The sequence below is a fragment of the Hypanus sabinus genome, chromosome 19, assembly GCF_030144855.1.
Source record: "Hypanus sabinus isolate sHypSab1 chromosome 19, sHypSab1.hap1, whole genome shotgun sequence".
NCBI classification, from domain to species: Eukaryota; Metazoa; Chordata; class Chondrichthyes; order Myliobatiformes; family Dasyatidae; genus Hypanus; species Hypanus sabinus.
This window is the reverse complement of record NC_082724.1, coordinates 6455394-6478250: the sequence shown is the minus strand read 5'-3', so window position 1 is coordinate 6478250 and position 22857 is coordinate 6455394. Positions and strand designations below refer to the sequence as shown.

Below are 22857 nucleotides of genomic sequence, written 5' to 3'. Positions count from 1 at the left end.
GCTTCTTCCCAATGAAAGTGGAGAGAAGAGAGATTATCCAGGGTGGATGCTGACATTTGGTAATGCTGACAGCTTTTACGAGGCAGCAAGAAGTATAGATAGAGTCCATGAATCCATCAGAAAATTGATGGTAGACAGCAAGAACCTGTTCTTAACATGTTAAGTATGCATCTTCAGGCTCCTGTACCTCATTTATGATGGTAGTAATGAGAAAAAGGCACATCTGGAATGCTGAGGGTCTTTCGTGATGAACACCACCATCTTGAAGCATCGACTTTTGAGTGGCTACAAACGTTACTCAGTGGCTTTCAAAGTGCCTTCAGACAACTAGGGAATCTGAAAGGCACAATATATATCTAACTATCAGGAAGACTGTAGCTCAAAACATGAGTCACTAGCAGCTTTTCTCTCCTGACAACTTCAGAGCTCTCTGCTTGTCTGCTTAATTACTTCAGGCACCAACGTCAACGGCTACCAATGAAATAAGGGGAATGAGTCTTGGGGTAAACAACAATTAGCAAAGAGTAACAACTTATTTTAAAAAAATTAGATATCTGATGGATAGGGGAATCAAGGGATATGGGGACAAGGCAGGGACTGGGTATTGATAGTGAATGATCAGCCATGATCTCAGAATGGCGGTGCAGGCTCGAGGGGCCGAATGGTCTACTTCTGCACCTATTGTCTATTGTCTATAAAGCTCATATCCTAAAGCTGTGCACAAATACTGACTTACTTTTAGATATGATAGCTGTTGAGTGGGCTAACAGAACAGCTGGTTCTCATCAAACATGATCCAGGCAAATGAGATCAATGGTCCGTCAAATTGTTTTTGGAAGCTAGTTTGAAAGAGCAAGGACACAACAAAACTCTCTTCTTTTCTGAAGTAATGCCGTTAGATCTTCAATATTCTCTCCAGGTGTGATTACTGAAACCATCACCTCCCAGTATCTGCCACAATCTTGATTCTTTCCTCCTCAATCTGCCCATCAGCTGGATCCACCTCACGCTTGGTAGGTCTTGCTTCAGCCATTTCCCTTACCTCTTTAACATAACCATGTCCCCGCTAACAGTCCAGAAGAAACGTCTCAAACCCAATGCTGACTGTCCATTTCCCTCCACAGATGCTGCCTAACCCGCCGAGTTCCTCCAGTATCTTGTGCTTTGCTCCAGATTCCAACATCTGCAGCTTCTTATGTTTCCAGTGAGCAACATAATAAACTTCACCATAGAAACATAGAAAACCTACAGCACAAAACAGGCCCTTCGGTCCACAAAGCTGTGCCAAACATGTCCTTACCTGAGAAATTACCTAGGGTTACCCATAGCCCTCTATTTTTCTGAGCTCCATGTACCTATCCAGGAGTCTCTTAAAAGACCCTATCATATCCGCCTCCACCACTGCTGCCAGCAGCCCATTCCAAGCGCTCATCACTCTCTGCATAAAAAACTTACCCCTGATATCTCCTCTGTACCTGCTTCCAAGCAACTTAAAACTGTGCCCTCTCACGCTAGCCATTTCAGCTCTGGGAAAAAGCCTCTAACTATCCACAGGATCAATGCCTTTCATCATCTTATACACCTCTATCAGGTCACCTCTCATCCTCTGTCACTCCAAGGAGTAAAAGCTGAGTTCATTCAACCTATTCTCATAAGGCATACTCCTCAATCCAGGCAACATCCTTATAAGTCTCCTCTGCACCCTTTCTATAGTTTACACATCCTTCCTGTAATGAGGCAACCAGAACTGAGTACAGTACTCCAAGTGGGGTCTGACCAGAGTCCTATATAGCTGCAATATTACCTCTCAGCTCCTAAATCAACCCAAGATTGATGAAGGCCAATGCACCATATGCTTTCTTAACCACAGAGTCAACCTGCGCAGCAGCCTTGAGTGTCCTGTAGACTTGGACCCCAAGATCCCTCTGATCCTCCACACTGCCAAGAGTCTTACCATTAATACTATATTCTGTCATCATATTTGGCCTACCAAAATGAACCACCTCACACTTATCTGGGTTAAACCCCATCTGCCATTTTTCAGCCCAGTTTTACATCCTATCAATGTCTCACTGTAACCTCTCTCAGCTCTCCACACTATCCACAACACCTCTAACCTTTGTGTCATCAGCAAATTTACTAACTCATCCCTCCACTTCCTCATCCAGGTCATTTATAAAAATCACAAAGAGTAGGTATCCCAGAACAGATCCCTGAGACACTCCACTGGTGATCGACCTCCATGAAGAATATGACCCGTTTACAACCACACTTTGCCTTCTGTGGGCAAGCCAATTCTGGATCCACAAAGCAATGTCCCCTTGGATCCCATGCCTCCTTACTTTCTCAATAAGCCCTGTATGGCATACCTTGTCAAATGCCTAGCTGAAATCTATATACACTACATCTACTGCTCTACCTTCATCAGTGTGTTTAGTCACACCTTCAAAAAATTCAATCAGGCTCAGGAGGCATGACCTGCCTTTCACAAAGCCATGCAGATTATTCCTTATCATATTATGCCTCTCCAAATGTTTATAAATCCTGTCTGTCAGAATCTTCCCCATCAACTTACCAACCACTGAAGTAAGACTCACTGGTCTATAATTCCTGGGCTACCTCCACTCCCTTTCTTGAATAATGGAACAACACCCACAACCTTCCAATCCTCCAGAACCTCCCCAGAGGCTCAGCAATCTCCTCCCTCGCCTCCCACAGTAGACTGGGGTACATCTCGTCTGGTCCCAGTGACATGTTGAAGAATCAAATGAAGATCCATTACAACCTCATTGATACAGTAGCACAACAATTAGCATTATGCTTTACAACACCAGCAATCAAGGTTCAATTTCCTCCACTATCTGTAAGGCATTTGTACATTCTCCCCAGTTTCTCCGGTTTCCTTCCACATTCCAAAGACATACGTACAGGTTAGAGTTAGTAAGATGTAGGCATGCTATGTTGGCACCAAAAACAGCAACACTCGTGGGCTGCCCTCAGCACATCCTCGGACGGTGTTGGTCGTTGACGCAAGTGACGCATTTCACTGTATGTTCTGATGTTTCAATGTACAAATAAAGCTAATCACTTTTAAATCTCTAAAAAGAAAGCAAGAAATATGTATATTTACACAAAAACCTTTTGGCCCCTGGTCATTTCAAAGAGCTTTATAGTCATTGAAGCGCTATTGAACAGTGTTCTTCATTACAATGCAGGAGATTCAATAGTCATTTACAACAAACCAGACCTCCAAATGGGAACTGGATTGCATTCTGCAGCAATGATTGGAGGAGTAATTGTTGAACAGGACATAGGGATTCCAGCCCTTCAAGGGAATCTAGTAAACACCCTTGATAGAATGGGTTTGGCTTCTCATCCATGAAACAACAGTACAGCACTCCATCTGCACGACACTGCCACACCAGCTGGAACACTGCACCCAGGTTGCTGCAATGGGACTCAAAGTTCACATATTCTGACTCCACAAGGCCAGAAGACATAGGAACAGAATCTGGCCAATTGGTCCACCAAGTCAGCTCTGCCATTCGATCACAGCTGATTTATTATCGTTCTTAACACTACTGTCCTGCCTTCTCTCTGTAACCTTTCACACTCTTACTAATCAACAACCTATCAACCTCCATTTTAAATATATCCAAAGACTTGGCCTCCACATCCATCTATGGCAATGAATTCCACAGAGTCACCACCTTCTGGCTAAAGAGATTCCTTGTCATCACAGTTCTAAAAGGACATCCTTCTATTCAGAGGCTGTGTTCTCTGGTCCTTGACTCACCCACTATACACCCTTTTCATTTCCCCTTTATGTAACACTTCCAATATTTGATAAGTTTCAATAAGATCCCCCCTCATTCTTCTGAACTCGAGTGAGTACAGGCTCAGAGCTATCAAACGCTCCTCAGATGTTAACCCTTTCATTCCTGAGATTGTTTTCATGAACCTCCTCTGGACCTTCTCCAATGCTAGCTCATTCTTTCTTAGAAAACAGGCCCAGGTCTACTCAAGTACTCTAGGTGTGGTCTGACCAATGCCTTATAAAGTTTCAACATTATTTAGAACGTTACAGGTCAGTACAGGTCCCTTGGCCAACAATTACATCCTAGTTTTTACTAGTCCTCTTGAAATGAATGCTAACATTCCATTTGCCTTCTTTACTATTGACTCAGAAGTGATTCAATTCAATTCAAGTTTAATCGTCATTCAATCATACATGAATATAGCCAAACAATACAGCAATACAGTGCTGCTCCAGGGTCAAGGTGCAAAACACAGCACAAACAATTACACAGAGCACAAAGCACACACAAGGTACCAAACACAAATGGTATCACAATCACACAATAAAAGAGTCCCAAAATCGTGCTATCAATCCACAATCGACAATGATAGAGCAGGTCTCCTGCTCAGCAAACACTGGTGGGGGGTGAGGGCCCAGACTCCAGCCTGGACGCCACGCTACACCAACCCCAGTGGAGCACACAGAGCTTGACACCATCCACCCCACTTAAGCCACATCACAGCCTGAGGCCCAGTCCTCACACACACCAGACAACAAGAACATATAGAATATCAGTAAAATACAACACAGAATATGCATGTATCCACTAGCACTAAGTGTCTGTGGGGCTTTGAGGAAAGCTTTACAAAACCGTACTTGATTACTAACACTTAATTTTCACAAAACACAAAGGCAGCATGCCTGCATTAACAATATTATTAATTCCATCAACTAACTGTGAAACATGAAAGCAAAAATTCAATATTCCATTGCAATCTAATCTAATTCTGACATAATGATAGTCGTCATGCTTCATTAGGATTAACCTTTTTCTGGACAAAGCTGAGATGATATTAGTTGGATTTCCTGCCGCATTATTAAATATCTTAATTCAGTGACTGATTAAATAACTCATCTCCCACCTACTAATTTAGAGGGGTTTGCATTTTGCAAATCTGTTATAAATTGTTATGTGGTATTAATTCTTTGTACTGTGGACAGAGCGGGCTGGATAAAATAACAATTAAAGGGCAAAATTACTGTCAGATGATGACTTCAAATGCAAAGATTTCCTCCCTTTTAATCTGCTAAAAGATTATATTAAGCAAGATTGAATTCTGGGACTGCCACAGCCATAATTTGCAAACACACTGTCCAGCTTTGCAACATCAAACAAATCGAATATTTTCAGATTGCTTTCTAGCTGGGTATGTTGACAGATCATTTTAAAAATCCTTAACAGAAGTTAATAAGAACTTATCACCCATTCTTCAATAGCACAGTGCTTTTCCTGTGCTCTTGGGTCTTCTGAGCTCAATGTGAAGGATCTGAAGAGCACAGATTCCCAATCAGAATCACTGACATACACCTGCTCATTAATGCAAATACCTAATCAGCCAATCACACGACAGCATTTCAATGCAGAAAAGCATGTTGACATGGTCAAGAGCTTCAGTTGACATCCATGCTCACCCCATCTTCCTGCTGCCTTAACAGTTCCTTTTGTTCTTAACTACCACTCCATGAGCCTCCACATCCAATACATCATCCTCCACAACTTACGCCATCTCAAAAGGGATCCTGCCACCAAACACATCTTTACTTTCCCCTACTATTCACTATATGCAGGAATTGCTCCTTCTGTGATTCCCTTGTTCATTTATCCCTCACCACTAATCTCCCTCTCAGCACTTATCCCTGCAAAGAGCCAAAGTGCTACACTTTCCCATTCACCTCCTCCCTCGCCTCCGTTCAGGGCCCCAAACACTCCTAGCAGGTAAGGCGAATCAGCTGGAGTCACCTATTATACTCTGTGTTCTCGATGTGGCCTCCTCTATGTTGGTGACACTCATCGTACATTGGGGGGTTGCTTCGTCGAGCACCTCCAGTCCATCCACCAAAAACAGAACCACCCAGTGACCAAACATTTTGATTCCAATTTGAATTCCCATTCCAACATGTCAGTCCATGGCCTCCTCTGGTGCCACAATGAGGCCTCCCTCAGGTTGGAGGGGTAACACCTTACATTCTGTCTGGGTAGCCTCCAACTTGATGGCATGAATATTGATTTTTCCTTTTGGTTTAAAAAAAATCCTTCCCCTCCCCCTTCCTCTATTCCCACTCTGACCTTTTACCTCTTCTCATCTGCCCATCACTTCCCCCTAGAGCCCCTCCTCCTTCTCTTTCTCCAATGATTCACTCTCCTCTCCTATAAGATTCCTTCCTCTCCAGCTTTTGCTTTTCCAACCCACCTACCTTCACCTATCACATTTCAGCTGTCCTCCTTTCCCTCACCCCACACTTTTTATTCTGGCATCTTCCCCCTTCCTTTCCAGTCCTGGAGAAGTGTCTTGGCCTGAAATGTCAACTGTTTATTCATTTCGATAGATGCTACCACGGTCCAAAGACATACTAGTCAGTAAATTAATTGGTCTTGTAATCAGTCATTATCCTGTGATTAGGCTAAGGTTAAATAGGTGGTTTGCTGGCAGGTGTGGCTTGTTGGGCAGAAAGGGCCTGTTTCACATTGTATCCCTGAATAAAATTTTAAAAGACCCTCTCAATGATTTGGCCTCCACAGCCATCTGTGGTGTTGAATTCCACAGATTCACCAGCCTCCAGCTAAAGAAATTTCTCCTCACCTCTGTCCTAAAGGGAAGTCTGAGGCTGTGCCCTTTGGTCCTGGACACTCCCATTATTGGAAACATCCTCTCCATACCTAGCCCTTTCGAAATTCAATAGGTTTCAGTGAGATCCCCCTCATCCTCTGACTTCATCTGCAAGTATTCACTGAACCTAGATACATGTGACAATAAACCAACACCATACCAATACCAATACAGGTGTACAGATTATTAAGCTAACTGATCTGTATTTACAGAATATACAGTCGGCCCTCCTTATCCACGAATTCCACATGCGCGAATTCAACCAGCCGCGAATCGCGAACACCCGGAACTGAGTGCTCTTCTAGCACTTGTTGTTCCAGCATAGGCAGACTTTTTTTTTCTTGTCATTATTCCCTAAACAATGCATTATAAAAGCTATTTTACATGGCATTTACATTGTATTAGGTATTGTAAGTAATCCTAGAGATGATTTCAAGTATACGGGAGGATGTGCGTGGGTTATTGTGCATCGGGATCGAAAAAAATCGGAAGTTCTCTTACTAAGTAAGTCGGAACGGGTACACCCGGTATCATTTAGCGTCAGTTAGTCAAATGCTTGTCTTAGTTTATAGTATATATTTTACCTTTCTGTGCATATAAAACACTTAAGAACATAAATTTCAGTGCCAGGCTCGGGAACAGAAGTTCTTGGGACTTGGGACAGACCGCTCCTGAGTGCGCTCTCCACCCTGCTGGGTTGATGTGGAGGATCAAAAACCCAAAACCCAATAATTAAACCACTGAGTAGTTTAGTAATAATTGCAGCTTTCATCGGGGCAGAGCCTTTCTTACTTTAACCTTTAAAATTGTTCTGATCATTGACCAACGTAGCCTAACACTTTTCCAATGACCGATGGCATTTCACCTCTTTCCGATCGCTTTATTATTTCCACTGTACTTTCAATCGTATTCGTGATTATTTTCGTGAACAGAAACACTGCGGATTCAGATCTCTGCCACTGGGTCCTAATGTCCACCGCACTGAGACAGGTTAAATAAGGTCTGGGGTTCCGCTGGGTCCTAAAGTCCACCGCATTGAGACAGGTTACATAAGGGACTTGAGCATCCACAAGTTTTGGTATCCACAAGAAGTCCTGGAACCAATCCCCCGCAGATAAGGAGGGCCGACTGTAGTACCTCCCAGAGCATTAAAATACTCCAACATGTTTTGAAACCAAGTACCTGTACGTGTTTTTGAGCTGTAGGCATCATTGTTGCAACGTAAATACAATCTGAACACAGCAGGCTCCTACAAATGTGATAATGACCATATAATCTGTGTAGTTCCACCGATCATGACTGAGGAATATACCTTGACCTCAGTGCAACCTTTCCTTCCTCTGAAACTGTGTCATGGGATCTTTTATGTCAATCTGACACCGAATCTAGGTTAAACATTTTGTCCAAACGACAGCATTTTTGACAGAACTGCAATTAAGTACCATTCTGTATTATTAGGTTTAAGTCTCCAGAGTGAGATTTGAGCCTTTAATTTCTGACTCATAGAGGCAAAAGGGCATCAAAGAACCCACTGTGGAAATAGCCAAGAATCACTAATGTAAGCACCAGTGGATCACCTTGTGAACATTTGCAACCGTATAGATACTCAAATCTAAATTCACTTCATAAACTTAAGAGATTCTGCAGATGCTGGAAATCCGGAGCAACACACAAAAACTGCTGGAAGAACTCAGCAGGTCAAGCAGCATCGATGGAGAGGAATAAACATTCCACAGTTCAGGCCAAGATCTTTCATCAGGACTGAAAAGGAAGGGGGCAGAAGCCATAATAAGAAGGTGGGGTGAGGGGAAGAAGTACAATGTGGCAGGTAATAGGGGAGACCATGTGAGGGAGAAGGTAGGTTGGCAGTGAAGGGGGCGGTGATGATGAGAGAAGCTGGGAAGTGAAGGGTGGAAAAGTCTGAATAAGACACATTTCCCCTTCACCCCTTTTCTTCTCTTCCTATGACCCCTTTCTATAGTCCACTGTCCTATCATATTCCTCCTTCTTCAGCTTTTTATTTCTTCCACCAATCACTCCCAATTCTATTTTCATCCTTCTCTCCCCCACCAACCCACCTTCCCCCTCACCTGCTTTCACCTATCCCCTTACCCTCCCCCACCTTCTTATTCTAGCTTCTTCCCCATTCCTTTCCAGTCATAATGAAGGGTCCCGGCCCAAAATGTTGTCTGTTTAATCCCCTCTATAGATGCTGCCTGCTCCACTGAATTCCTCCAGTACTCTGTGTAAGAGCACTTCACTTCAAAATTGGAGTACCCTTAATGTAAGAGTCTGTAAATGATCTAATACTCTGCAGTACATGTTCCACTGTGTTTTGTTTACTCATTTTTTACAATTTGCGCGATTTGATCAAGGTGCTTCAGCACAGAACTGGCTTTGTGGCTGTGGCATGCTAGCCCCTGTGGTTTGATGATGTTTAATGCTCGGTGTCTTATTCGTTCAGTTTTAATTGTTTGCATGATTTGTTTTCTTTCATGCATTGGTGTTTGGTGGTCTTTGTTGTTTAGGGTCTTTCTTTAGACAGTGTGGTGTATTTAATACTTCAATAATATTTTAGTGTGTGTAGATAGATAGATAAACAGACAGACATATATATATATAGATATATACTGGTTGAATTCAGCATTCTTGTCCATTTAAATAATTCATTATGGGTTCTATGTAAAAATGTTGATTGAATACATCATCACAGTACCACATAAAGACAAAGTTACACCCATATTTTGGACTGTCATGTCTTCCTTTGAATTACAGTAATTTAATATTTTGAAGTTTGTTTCATGGCTACCTGTGGGAAGGCATATCTTAGGGTTGTACTGTCTACTTTACACATACTTAGATAATAAATTTACACTGAAACTATAACTCTGAGATTTCTTTGTGCAGTTCTGACTGCCATACAGTAGGAAGGATGTGATTAAGCTAGAGAAGGTGCAGAAAAGGTTCACAAGGATATTGCCTGGAATGAAGAATGTAGGTTATTAGGGAAGGCTGGGACTGTTTACCCTGAAGTGAAGGAGTCTGAAGGGTGACCTTATGGACATCTATAAAATCATGAGGGCCATGGATAAAGTGGATGGTCACAGTCTTTATCCCAGAACACAGATTTAAGCTGCAAGGGGAGAAATTGAAAGGTGACCTGAGGAACAAGTATTTCAAACAGAGGACACTACAGGCTGTGTCTCAGAACCTCTTCCAATATTAACAGCTAACATCAGTGGTGGTAATATTGGAAGAGATTCTGAGACACAGGATTTATCTGCGTTTGGAAGGGTGAGATGATAGCTTAGGGGCTAGCATGGCAACTCTTGAGGGCTGCACCCAGCACACCCTCAAACTTTGTTGACGATTGACATGAACAATGCATTTCACTGTACGTCTCGATGCTTCAATATTCAGTACATGTGACAAACAAAGCTAATGTTATCTCTTTAAAAACTCGCCAATCAATGAAAGAAGAGAAACAGTAGAACACAACGCACAGAGAAAACAGCTCGGAATTTTCACAGGGGGTATGGCTGTTAGCCTTTACAAAGGCAAGTACGTTGTGACAATGCAGTACAGTGCAGGAATTACTAATAGGGAAATGTATGCCTTCTTCTTCAGTTATAAATATCTGGTTTTTAACAGATCTCTGGTTGACAATGAAGACAACACCATAAACAAGAAAAATAGTGAAATTTTGTTATTATTCTATAAGATTAATGTGTTTGACCAACACATACACACGCGTGCACAGAGCTTAAAAACAGCATGTAAAAGGATAACCTATTGGACTTCTCACCTTGAACCCCTGGTTATTATGTAAAAGATTAAATTTAATGCTGTAAAGCTTCTTTCATGCACACAAAATGTCAAGGTCTCCACACAACTTCACTGTAAATTGAAGTTGCTCAGAAGTGAAACTGGAGCACATTCAGACAGGGATTTCTCAGCTAGCGCCCAAGAAGCGCTTTTCAACAAATAGAGACAGGTTTAAAACCTTCTAAATTCATATACCAGCACAATGGTAGATTTCTTAATAGCTTTTCAAGGTCTGTTCTTTTGTTAACATGAAGACTGAAAAGCTAGACAGGGCTTTCATACCATTTATATATAATCTATTGTAAGACAGTATTTTCACAGGTGGTTACAGAGTGACCTGAGGGAAGAGTTCTGAAGGGAAACAAACTATCGCCAATCTATGAAATTTAGTGGTTCAGAAATAAAAAACTCCAGGGATTGAAGAACACGCCACCATCTGTTCAAAATGCATAAATAGTACTAATTTGATCTCCTATTTTGTTTGAAGTTCAAGTGTAAAAGTTCACAGCTGTCTTGAGAGTAGGCTATAATTCTAATTTTGCGACTGCATTTACTTCAAGATTCAAGATTGTTTGTCATTTCCAGTACACAAGTGTAAAGGAAAACAAAATAATTGTTACTCCCAAGCCAATGCAGTACAAGACACGATGAAGAACACAATAATTTAAAAACTCAGTAAATTTAGCTCAGGTGCCTAAGATTTTTGCACTGTACTGTATGTTATGTCTTTCCATTTACCCAACACGTAATACTGCTGAGCTAATATAAAGCTCAGTACTCTTATTTCTGTTTCCCAACCATCTTCCGATTTTAACCACTATACAGCACTGTGCAAACGTCTTAGGCAGCCTTGCTACATATATATGTGCCTAAGACTTTTGCATATCATTCATTCATTATGTGCTATGTTGTATGACTTGGGTGATCATGGTCCTTCCATGAAAATGATTTTTCTTGGCAAAATTTTCTACAGAAGTGGTTTGCCATTGCTGCCTTCTGGGCAGTGTCTTTACAAGACAGGTGACCTCAGTCATTATCAGTACTCTTCAGAGATTGTCTGTCTGGCGTCAGTGGTCGCATAACCAGGACTTGTGATATGCACCAGGTGCTCATTCGACCATCCACCACCTGTTCCCATGGTTTCATGTAACCCTGATTGGGGTAGATGGGGGAGGGGGGTTATTAAGCAGGTGCTACACATTGAACAAAGGTGACCTGCAGGTTAGTGGAGGTTGCACCTCTTTTGGTAGGGATATATCTCTACCCCACACAGTACTGTATAAATACATAAGACAGCTTGGTACATAAAACACGAGAAAATCTGCAGATGCTGGAAATACGGAGCAACACACACAAAATGCTGGAGGAACTCAGGAAGTCAAGCAGCACCTATGGAAAAGAGTAAACAGTCGCCATTTCGGGCCAAAACCCTTTTTCATATACATAGATTGATTTTATGTCCATAGAGTGACACTGGCTCACTTGTTCACTCTGTACATAGTTACTTGAGATTCTAACAAGGTGTTTTGCTAGTGCTGACACATTCACAACATGGAGCTGGTGCATGCTCAAAGGGACAGAGGTAAATAAGTATTGAAGAACATGAAAAGCCATGAAGAACCTTTAATTTAATTCAGAGCTCTTTAACCCACAGAGAGCTTCTATTGAACAATTTGTTTTAGCAATGCAAACCACAACTGCCTGAGAAAGATAAGGGAAGGTTTAACTATGAACTATTTTCTTTAAACACATTTTGTGAACTGTCAAGAAGATGTTCAAGCCAGGAAACGGCACAAAGCTGTCGCTGCCAGTAAAGCTTTACAAGTGTACTAATTACACGGTTTTGAAAACAGGTAAAATTAAAATCCTGTATCTTTGTAATAAAGTTCATAATTTCATCATATCCTGGAGAATTTTATAATCTGTTTGTCTGCCTAAGTACCATATCTGATGCGGACTTTGGTGACCATGGTTTTCCATACAGACCTATCCCTCGTTCTTTGGATGACTTCCATTTCCTCGATGTGTAGCCACCTGGCTGGGCTTTTGATATACATAAGCCGAGGTCTTCCTCTAGGTTTGCTCCCCTGGATCTTTCCAGAGAGTATGAGTTTCTCTAGTTCATCTTTTCACATGATGTGTCCTAGGAATCTGAGTTGTCTTTCTCTTCTTGTTGGGATGAGTGATCTAACTGCTTGGGTTCTTCTGAGAGTCAGGTCTGAGATTCTTCTTATAGTCAAGTAAATATTTTAGACGTGTATCACTGTAGAATATAGCCAAGATGCACAGTAAGCTCCCACAGCAAAGTGATACTTACCAGCAAATCAGTTTCTTTACCAATATTTGTCATAAATTTAAGCACATCTACAAGTAGTGTTGTCATAAGAAAGCAGCATCCATCATCGAGGACCCCCACCCTTGCAGGCCATACCCTTTCTCACTACTACCATCAGGTAGGAGGTACAGGAGCCTTAGGTCCCACACCACCAGGTTCAGGAACAGTTATTACCCTTCAACCATCGGATTCCTGAGCTATTGGATAACTTCACTCAACTCAACTCTGATTTCACAACTTATGGACTCACTTTCAAGGACTCTACAACTCATGTTCTTAGTATTATTTATTTGTCTATTATAATTATTATTTGTATTTGCACAGTTTGTCTTCTTTTGCACATTGATTGTTCACCAGTCTTTGTGTGTAGTTTTTCATTGATTCTACTGTATTTTTGTTCCATTGTCAAAACTGGCAAGAAAATGAACCTCAGAGTAGTTTATGGTGACGTATTGTATACATACATTGATAATAAATCTACTTTGAACTTTTAACTTTGAACTTAGAACTATATTGGCCAGATATCTGGGAGAGCACTTCCGAACAACACCCTGAGATCTTCTACACATCTCTAGGAGAGCACACAAGAATTCTGTTTATCATCTCATCCAATATATGGTGGCTTGAGCACTGGACCATTTTCTCAGTACCCAATTACAGTCACAAAAATGAGAAAATCTGCAGATGCTGGAAATCCAAGCTACAGATACTCAGCAGATCAGGCAGCATCTATGGAAAAGAGTAAACAGTCAATGTTTTAGGCCACGTTTACACGGACAAGATGGCTGAAGGGCCTGTTTTTGTGGACAGTGTTCTTCGAGGATCATCACCTTGTCATGGTGGAGAAGTTTATGAGTTCCTGAGATTCCATAAGCCATGCTGTCTGGAGCTTAGTTCCTGGCAGAGTTACCCATGGCAGTAAGGTTCCAGACAAAGAGCAACCTCAACAAAATCTCAATGGTGGAACTGGCAGAAGATGATGACTCATCATAATGGCAGTGAAGGCACAGGAAGGCTGTAGCAGTGATGAGTTCTAAGTTGTCTTGCAACCCTTGCCACTGGACCTTGACCACGATCTGTCAAGGACCATGTGGTGGACGCCTTGCATCAGCCTCCTCACATTAAACAAATTCACAAACAGGCATTCTCCATTAAGGCAAGGGTTCCTAACCTGGGGTCCACAGACCCCTTGCTTAATGGTATTGGTCAATGGCATAAAAAAGGTTGGGAACCCCTGCATTAAGGGAATCCACACTAACATCCCGGTTATGTGGATCCTGCATCAGCCACCTGATGACCCATCAATAGACAACCCCTTTGGAGAACATCATACTCAACTCAAGTGATCGCACTACTATGAATATTCGATGATGCTATGGCTCCATGATATTTAGAACCACGGGTCTCCCCACCCAAAGAAAATTGTGTCCACATGCTTCTGGAGCAGTCAGATTCAGTGAGTAAAAGCATAAGACAGTCGCTGCTAAAAATCAGAAATAAAACAGGAATTGCTTTAAGTATTCTGGTCAGACAGAAATGCAATTAACATTTCAGCAAATCAATGTCCATTCACCAAGACCGAAAAAAAGAGGAGAAATTAAAAGGATATTTATCCACAGCTCTGATGAAGCATCATTGATCTGAGATATTATCTCTGTTCCTCACTCCGCAGACTCCGATTGACCTATTTCCAGCATGTTCTGACTTTATTACAGTACTCTGCAAAAGTCTTAAGCACAGATAAATAGCTAGGGTGCCTAAGATGTTGGCACAATATGGTATTTGGAGCGGAGAGTGGATTTGTAAATCTGGCGGGAGCAAAGGATGTTGCGAGCGGCAAGAGGGGAGTGCCGTGGGAGGGGTGTGGGACAGGTGGCAGAGAAGGGGCAGGCGGTGGTGCAGGTGCAGACACACCCAGCCCTGAGACACCAGGCAAGGTCATTTGATTCCAAACAATTGGTTTAATGAACATTGCAGAATTACTCTTGGGTGCTTCTCACTACTTCCCCTCTCCCCCTTTTCCAAAACTTGATTCCCCCTCTCCCATTCTTAGTCCATAATAGAGACCCATATCAGAATCAGGTTTATCATCACTCACATATGTAATGAAATTTTTTTTTGTGGCAGCAATACATACAATTACTACAGTACTGTGCACAAGTCTTAGGCGCTCTAGCTAGATATATGCGCCCAAGTTTTTTGAACAGTATAGTAATGTAGATAATGGGAAATATGTTGTTTTGCAGCAGCAGTACAATGCAATACATAAAATTACTACAGTACTGTGCAAATGTCTTAGGCACCCAAGCTATATATATACACACCTAAGACTTGCAGAGTATTGTACGTCAGTCGGTGAGTAATTTCTCAATTCTCAATGCCGCTGAAGATGGGTAAATTGCCTTGAACTGCATTTTACAACATTTAGCCAATTTAAAGTACCCTTTACTCTCTCTGCACAACTTATCTTCACTGCTAACATCACAGCAACACATCCATTCTGAGAGCTCATGTGAAGCAGTCAATTCACTGCCCAATTAAGAGCACCTTTTTTGCCACTTCAGTAACAGTAGAATGCAGTTCCACTGTGGCCAATACGCCTAAAACTCAATTTTACCTAATGGCCTTCACAGCTTTCAGCAGTTGTCAGTTTCCCTCATGCAGACGATCAGAAACGGATTGATTTGAAAGTTCAACTACACCACCGTGAATGATATTGCCTTGCGATTATTCTGAGCAAAGCCTTTGTCTACATTACTCTGTACAAGCACAGTTCTTGGGACCAGTTCAAATTACCCACAAGTTTCACCATGGCATACCGTAACATCAAAGCTTGTAACAATGCACATAGAACATGTATAGGAATGGGCCCTTCAGACCCTCAAAAGTGCAAAGTAAATTTATTATCAATGTATATACATGTCACCATATACAACCCTGAGATTCGTTTTCTTCTGGGCATACTCAATAAATCCATTATAGAATCAGTAAAAGACCTCATCAACGTGGGTGTTCAACCAGTGTGCAAAAGACAGCAAACTGTGCAAATACAAAAAGAAAGAGAAGGAAGTGGCACAAAAGTGTAGTGGTTAGCACAACACGTTACAGTACCAATGACCTGGGTTCAATTCCCACCGCTGCCTGTAAGGAGTTCTACATTCTCCCGTGACCGCTGGGGTTTCCTCTGAGTGCTTCAGTTTCCTCCCACAGTCCAAAGATGTACCAGTTGGTAGATTAATTGTCCCATGATTAAACGAGGATTACCTCAGAGGAACACTTGGTGGCGCGGTTCAAAGGGCCAGAAGGGCCTATTCTGCGCTGTATCTCAGTAAATAAATAGATAGATAGATAGCTAGATAGATAAATAAATAAATAAATAAATAGGTAAGTAAACAAGCAATAAATATCAAGATCATGAGATGACGAGTCCTTGAAAGTGAGTCCATAGGTTGTAAGAATATCTCAATAACAGGGCATGTGGAGTGAAGTTATCCCCTTTGGTTCAACAGCCTGATGGTTGAGGGGTAATAACAGTTCCTGAACCTGGTGATTTGAGTCCTGAGGCTCCTGTACCTTCTTGCTTCTTATTTCAAGACCACACAGACCATAATAATAACCTAAATTAATCCCATCTAACTGCAAGTGAATCAGAATTATTATCTCTGATACATATAATGTGAAATTTGTTGTTTTGCTGCAGTAGTACAGAGCAAAGACATTAAATTACCATATATTACAAAATAAACAGTGCAAAATTAAGAAATAACAAGGCAGTATTCATGGGTTTATGGACTGTTCAGACATCTGATAATGGAGCTGAAGGAGCTGTTTCTGAAATGTTGAACGTGGGTCTTCAGGCTCCTGTACCTCCTCTCCAAAAATAGTAATGAGCAGAGGGCATGTGCCGATGGTGAGGGTCCTTAATGATAGAGGCCCCCTTCTTCAAGATGCCTTTGATGATTAAGAGGGTCCATTATCCATGATGGATCTGGTAGAGCTTGCAATCCTCTGCATCCTCTTGCAATCCTCTATATTGGAGCCTCCGTACCAGCCTGTGATGCAACCAGTCAGATTTGTTTCTAACATACCAAATCTCCTCAATCTCCTAATGAAATATAGCCACTGGTGTGCCTTCTTTGTGATTGCATCAATGTGTTAGGACCAGGACAGATGCTTAGAGATATTGACATCCAGGTACTTGAAGCTGCTCACCCTTTACATAGCTGATGCACATTCTCCCAACTTCCACTTCCTAAAGTTGATAATCAGTTTCTTAGTCTTGTTGACAGTGATGTCAGATTGCTGTTGCAGCACCTCTTAACCAGCGGATATACCTCACTTCTGTATGCCTTCTTGTCTGAGACTGTACGGACAACAAAGGCATTGACCATAAATTTATAAATGGTGCGTGAGCTGTGCTTAGCCACACAGTATTGGGTGTACAGAATGTAGAGCAGTGGGCTGCACGTGCATCCTCAAGGTACGCCTGAGTTCATTGTCAGCAAGGAGGAGATGTTACCACCAATTTGCACTGGTTGTGGTTTCCTGATGAGAAAGTTGAGGATCCAGAGGGTAGTATAGAGGCCCAGGTTTCTAAGATTTGTGATTAATACTGAAGGAATGACATTCCCTCAGAAAGGCGGCATCCATCATGAAGGATCCTCATCATCCAGGACATGCCCTCTTCAAATTATTACACTGGGCTGTGGGTACAGGAGTCTGAAGAATCACACTCAATGATTCAGAAACAACTTCTTTGCCTTTCTGATCAGGTTTCTGAACAGACCATGAACCTACTCCTTCTTCTTTGCATTACCTTATGTTACAAATAGAGGATGTCTCCTATGGTAGGGGTGTCTAAGACCAGAGGACACAGCCTCAGAATTGAGGGGCATCCTTTTAGAACAGAGATGTGGAGGAATTTCTTTAGGCAGAAAATAGTGAATCTGTGGAATTCATTGCCACAGACAGCTGTGGAGGTCAAGTCATTGGATATATTTAGGGCAGAGGTTAATAGATTCTTGGTTAGTCAGGGCACGAAGGGATACAAGGAGAAGGCAGGAGATTGGGACTGAGAGGGAAAATGGATCAGCCATGATGAAATGGTGGAGCAGGCTCGATGGGCCAAATGGCCTAATTCTGCTCTTACATCTTATGGTCTTATTTATTCTTGCAATTTATAGTAATTGTTTGTCTTTTCACAGTACTACTGCCACAAAACAACAAATCTCACCTTGCAGAAGTCAGTAATAATAAATCTAATTCTGATTCTGTGATTCCTCACCTAATACCTCTGTATATAATTCAACTTTGTTTCAATAGTCAAGTCTGTAAGTGTCTGTGTAATTTAAATACACGAATTATAGATGCAAGTCCTAATGAAGGGCCTCAGCCCGAAATATTGACTGTTTATTCCTCTCCATAGATGCTGACTGACCTGCTAAATTCCTCCCAAATTTTGTGTGTGTTGCTCTGCATTTTCAGCATCTGCAAAATCTCTTCTGTTTGTGAGATGCAATTTATTTTATAACCAACCTACCTGGTTAAACGTTTCAGTCATAATCCAAGGAATGTGATGCAATTAACCATAATAATTTTTCTAAACTTCATTTAGACATCCAAAACTTAATCTCCTTTTTGAGGTATGATGCAATCAATAATTATCTATTCTTCACTTTCCCGACTTTATCCCATCATCACTGAGGCCCGTCATGGTCATTCTGTCAGAAGCCTGGAAGTAGGTGGTCATGGTAGAACTGACAGTGCTTGGGAAGATCGGATTGAGGAGTTTCAGCATAAGAAAGGCAAACACCAGGAGTTGGTAGAACACTGCCAGAGATAAGGGTGGAAGGCATGCTACAAACCTATAGAGGTGGGGTGTGAAGGTTCTTTGGCTCTTCACAGTGCCGAACCTACTCTCTCCTTGGCATTATGGGGGCTACAAAGAAAAGAGCCTCCAGATGGCTATGGATCGGGAAGTTTGACATGTGGACCAATGCTGCTGGGACATAAGCTAGGGTCTGATCAACCATGGCTGGGTCGTCTGGGTGAGGGTGTCTGATGTTAAACAACCTGAAACACCTGATGATGTGACCCAGTGCATCCTAGGATGTATTTCGGTATCATAAGTAAATCTAACTACCATGGCAATGGACAAGATTAAAAAACTGTAAAATATTTAGTTTTTTTTTCATTTTATTCTGCTGGTTATTTTACTACTGTCTATTTTACTATTTTACTACTATTTTTGCTATTATTTCATAGTCACTGCAAGTACTAGTAGATGTAAAGGGTAACGAAGAGATTTTTGAGAAGGATGAATTAGAAGGAAGGTTATTTTTAAAAATGGATCTCTCACTAAAAGGCATTCTCCTTTGGGCAAACAGCCAGCAGTCATAGCCCAATGGCTGAAGCCTGTGTCTGCGAGTCTCTGCAAGTCCACTGGGGAAGCTGACAGCCCAATGTCTGCAAGTCTGAGTTCACCAGAAGCTGAAGGCCCAGAGACGGCCTGTCCTGGATTACAGGACTGTCTATGGGTATGCGGGGGTGGGTGGAAGGGAGGTTTTGGTGTTGTTGCTTGCTCTGCGGAACATGGGGCCATGCTATGTTGGACTTAAAATGTGTAACGACACTTGTGGGCTGCCTCCAGCACATGCTTAGGTTGGGTTGGTTGTTAACGCAAACAACATATATCACAATATGTTTCAATGTACATGTGGTAAATAAATATGAATCTGAATTGGTTGTCAGTAGTGGAAGCTAAAGTGGAGGCTGAGAGCCTTTCCAATAGATAGTGGGAAAGATATGAATGATACACAGGAAGAGGCATCATCGTATAAATTGACATCAAGTTCAACACAACGATGTGAGCTGAAGGGCCTTTACAATATGTATTGTTCTTTGTTCTATGTTCTATGTTCTGACTTCTAATTTCCAGATACAAATTCTTCCCTCAAGAACCCGAGGTCACTAATGAATCCTATGCATGATGCACAGTCTCTATTGCAGAGATAGGACAATGACGTGTGGCTGGACAGGTGGCGTGTGGTTTGAACTGCTTGTGCTATGTTTCTAAGTTTCTATGTTCAGTGAGCTGGGGCTTCTCTCTTCAGAGCAAGAGAGGATGAAAGGTAACTTGATAGAAGTGTACAAAATTATAAGAGGCATAGATCAAGTGGATAGCCAGAGACTTTTTTTCCTAATGATTGATATGAGGGAGAGCATAGCTTCTACTGTAGGTGTTTGGAAGAAGTGGGGGGGAGGGATGTCAGTAGTTTATTCACTCAAAGAGTGGTGAGTGAATGGAACATGCTACCAGGGTGTTGGTAGCAGCAGATACATGGGTTTATTTAGGAGGCTCTTAGGTAGGCACATGGATGAATAAAAAATGGAGGACTATAGGGGAGGGAAAGGGTTGATTAATTTTAAAGTAGGTTAAAAGGCCAGCACCACACAGAGGTCTGAAGGGTCTATGTTCTATATTCTACAGGCATAGTTTTTGAGTGTTGCCTTTGGAAAGACTCAGCACCTCCTTAAATACTTCTTTTTCATTTTAAGTTAATTAAGGCTGTTTTCACGTACTTGTCACACAAAAGGCCTGATCGACATGTTTACTTTAAACTCTGCAAAGTACATGAGAATATCTGTGCTCAGATCTGATGGCTCTGATAGGAATTGGCCACTGCATATTGTAATGTACAGGAGAATATTACAAGGATCCTTATTGATTTCCTGTTCAATAACATTCTACACAGGCCTCATACAAGGAATCAATGATAATCTCACTGCATTATACACCCTTTTGATAATATCGCAATTGCTAAGGTTTAGTTTATCACAGGCAACCAATTGCAGTCAGCAATTCAGTGCAAGCTCCCATTTACCCATAAATTAATATTTTCAATCTAACCTTCTTCTCAATGAGATCCAACTGTTCTTTATAAAAAACTTCAAGTTCTTGAAGTTCTGCCTCCCTCTTTTCCAGTTGACTGGCCTGGAAAATAAAATGTAATACAGCAAATTAGAATAAATTTTGTGTAGCCTCCCTGTTCCAAGTCCTGCAGAGAAGGTAAAAATATTGTAAGTCTGTTCATCCCCTTGTTTAATCTCTCCCAGTTAATCTCTCACAATTTTTGTTATTCTTCTCTGCACCTTGAGGCACATCAGACAGCCACCTTGCCGTTTCTTTAGTATTTTTTGTCTTTTTTTTACAAGGCTGAGTTGCTAGCTCAATGCTCAACACAGCACAGATGGATAGTGTGCAAGGAGCCGGCTGGATTCGAACCCAGGACCACTCACACACCACCGGCTGGCTAATTACAGTCATTGCTTACAAATAACTATACAGGGGTACGACTCCTTCCTATGTCTCGCTCATACAGTCATTGAGTCATAGAGCATTACAGCACAGAAATAGGACCTTTAGTCCCTCTAGTCCAAGCCACAGAGAGGCACAGCAGCTTGGCAGTTAGCATAACACTATTACAGCACCAGCAATCTGGGTTCAGTTCCGCTGCTGTCTGTAAGGCATTTGTACATTTTCCCTGTGACTACTAGTGTTTCCTCTGGGTGCTCCAATTTCCTTCCACATTCCAAAGACATTTGAATGAACCGGTTAAATTGTACAGCACAGTCTCATTGGGCCTGAAGGGCCAGTTTCAGTTCTGTATAAAGTAAAAGATAAAGTAAAAAAAAAGTAATAAATAAAGTTTAAAAAAAAACTGTTATCCTGCCTGGTCCATTGACCCACACCTGGACCAGAGACCTCCATACCCTTCCCATCCGTGTACTTGTCAAAACTTCTCTGAAGTGTTGCAATCAAACCCACACCCACAGCTCATTCCGTAGTCTTACCAACCTCTGAGAGAAATTCCCATGCCGGTTTCCCCTTAAATATTTCACCTTTCATCCTTAATCTATGACCTCTAGCTCTAGTCTCACACACCTCAGTGGAAAAACACTGTTTGCATTTATACTATCTACATCCCTTGTATTTTTGTACACCTCTATCAAATCTCCCCTCACTCTCCTACGTTCCAGGGAAAAAAGTCCTAAATCAAATGTCCTTTGTTAGTATGGATAGCAAGCACTGAAATGCCTTCAAGTGGTCAGCAAGGGCACATTTTGCCAAAGATCAGTGTCTCTACTTCCTCAGGAGGCTAAAGAAATTCGGCACCTTCGCATTGACCCTCATCAATTTTTATTAACACAACATAGAAAGCATCCTATTCCAATTTATCACAGTTTGGTATGACAACTGCTCTGTCGGTCACCCCATGAAACTATAGACAGTTGTGGATATAGCTCTCACCACAGGCATGGTAGCATAACGACTATACAACGCCAGTAGTCAGCATTCAGTTCCCACTGCTGTCCCAAGTTTTTACATTCTCCCCATGGCTGTGTGGGTCTCCTCTGAGTGTTCTAGTTTTGTATAATGGAAACAGGCCTTCCCTCCAAGAAGAACAGAGAATACCCTGGGTGTGAAGGGTATCTGATTATATTGCCTGCTTTACTGGAGCACAGAGAAGAATAGGTAGAGTCCACAGAGGGAAGAATGGTCACTGTGATGTACTGAACTGCCCACAACTCTCTGCAGTTTCCTGTTTTCATGAGAAGAGCAGTTGCCATTCCAAACCATTAAGCAGAGTGCTTTCTATGGTGCACTGATAAAAATTGGTAAGAGTTGACAGGGACATCCTGAGTGTCTTTAACCTCCTGAGGAAGTTGAAGTGTTGGTGTGTGAGTCGATCTCAGTCAGGTTAATTTCTGTCTGCTCTCTGTTACACCGAGATTCTCTTTCAAACTGAAAGCTCCAGATCGGAACAAACCGCACTCCGAAAGAACACTCCCTACATAGAAAGGGAAAAAAAAATTACTATTTGCTTAGATGTCAGAGCAATCACAGAAACATAACCAAATAAATGTTTGCATCCCTGCAGCACAAAAAAATCAGTAAAAATATGGGAAACGTGAATATGAGAATTTAACCAACAGAGATACGGAATGAG

General features: G+C 41.7%; 1 protein-coding gene across 9 annotated transcripts in view; it reads right to left on the bottom strand.

The window, feature by feature from the left end:
* LOC132377708 (MICOS complex subunit mic25-b-like) overlaps window positions 1–22857 on the bottom strand; it is a 700497-nt gene that overhangs the window by 448187 nt on the left and 229453 nt on the right. For 8 of the 9 annotated variants that reach the window (XM_059943952.1, XM_059943949.1, XM_059943946.1 and 5 more), the window contains exon 5: window positions 20757–20840. The exons of the other annotated variant lie outside the window; for it this stretch is intronic. In XM_059943952.1, coding sequence (XP_059799935.1) covers window positions 20757–20840 — 84 coding nt within the window. The remainder of the gene's footprint in view (window positions 1–20756; window positions 20841–22857) is intronic. 9 annotated transcript variants of the gene reach the window in all.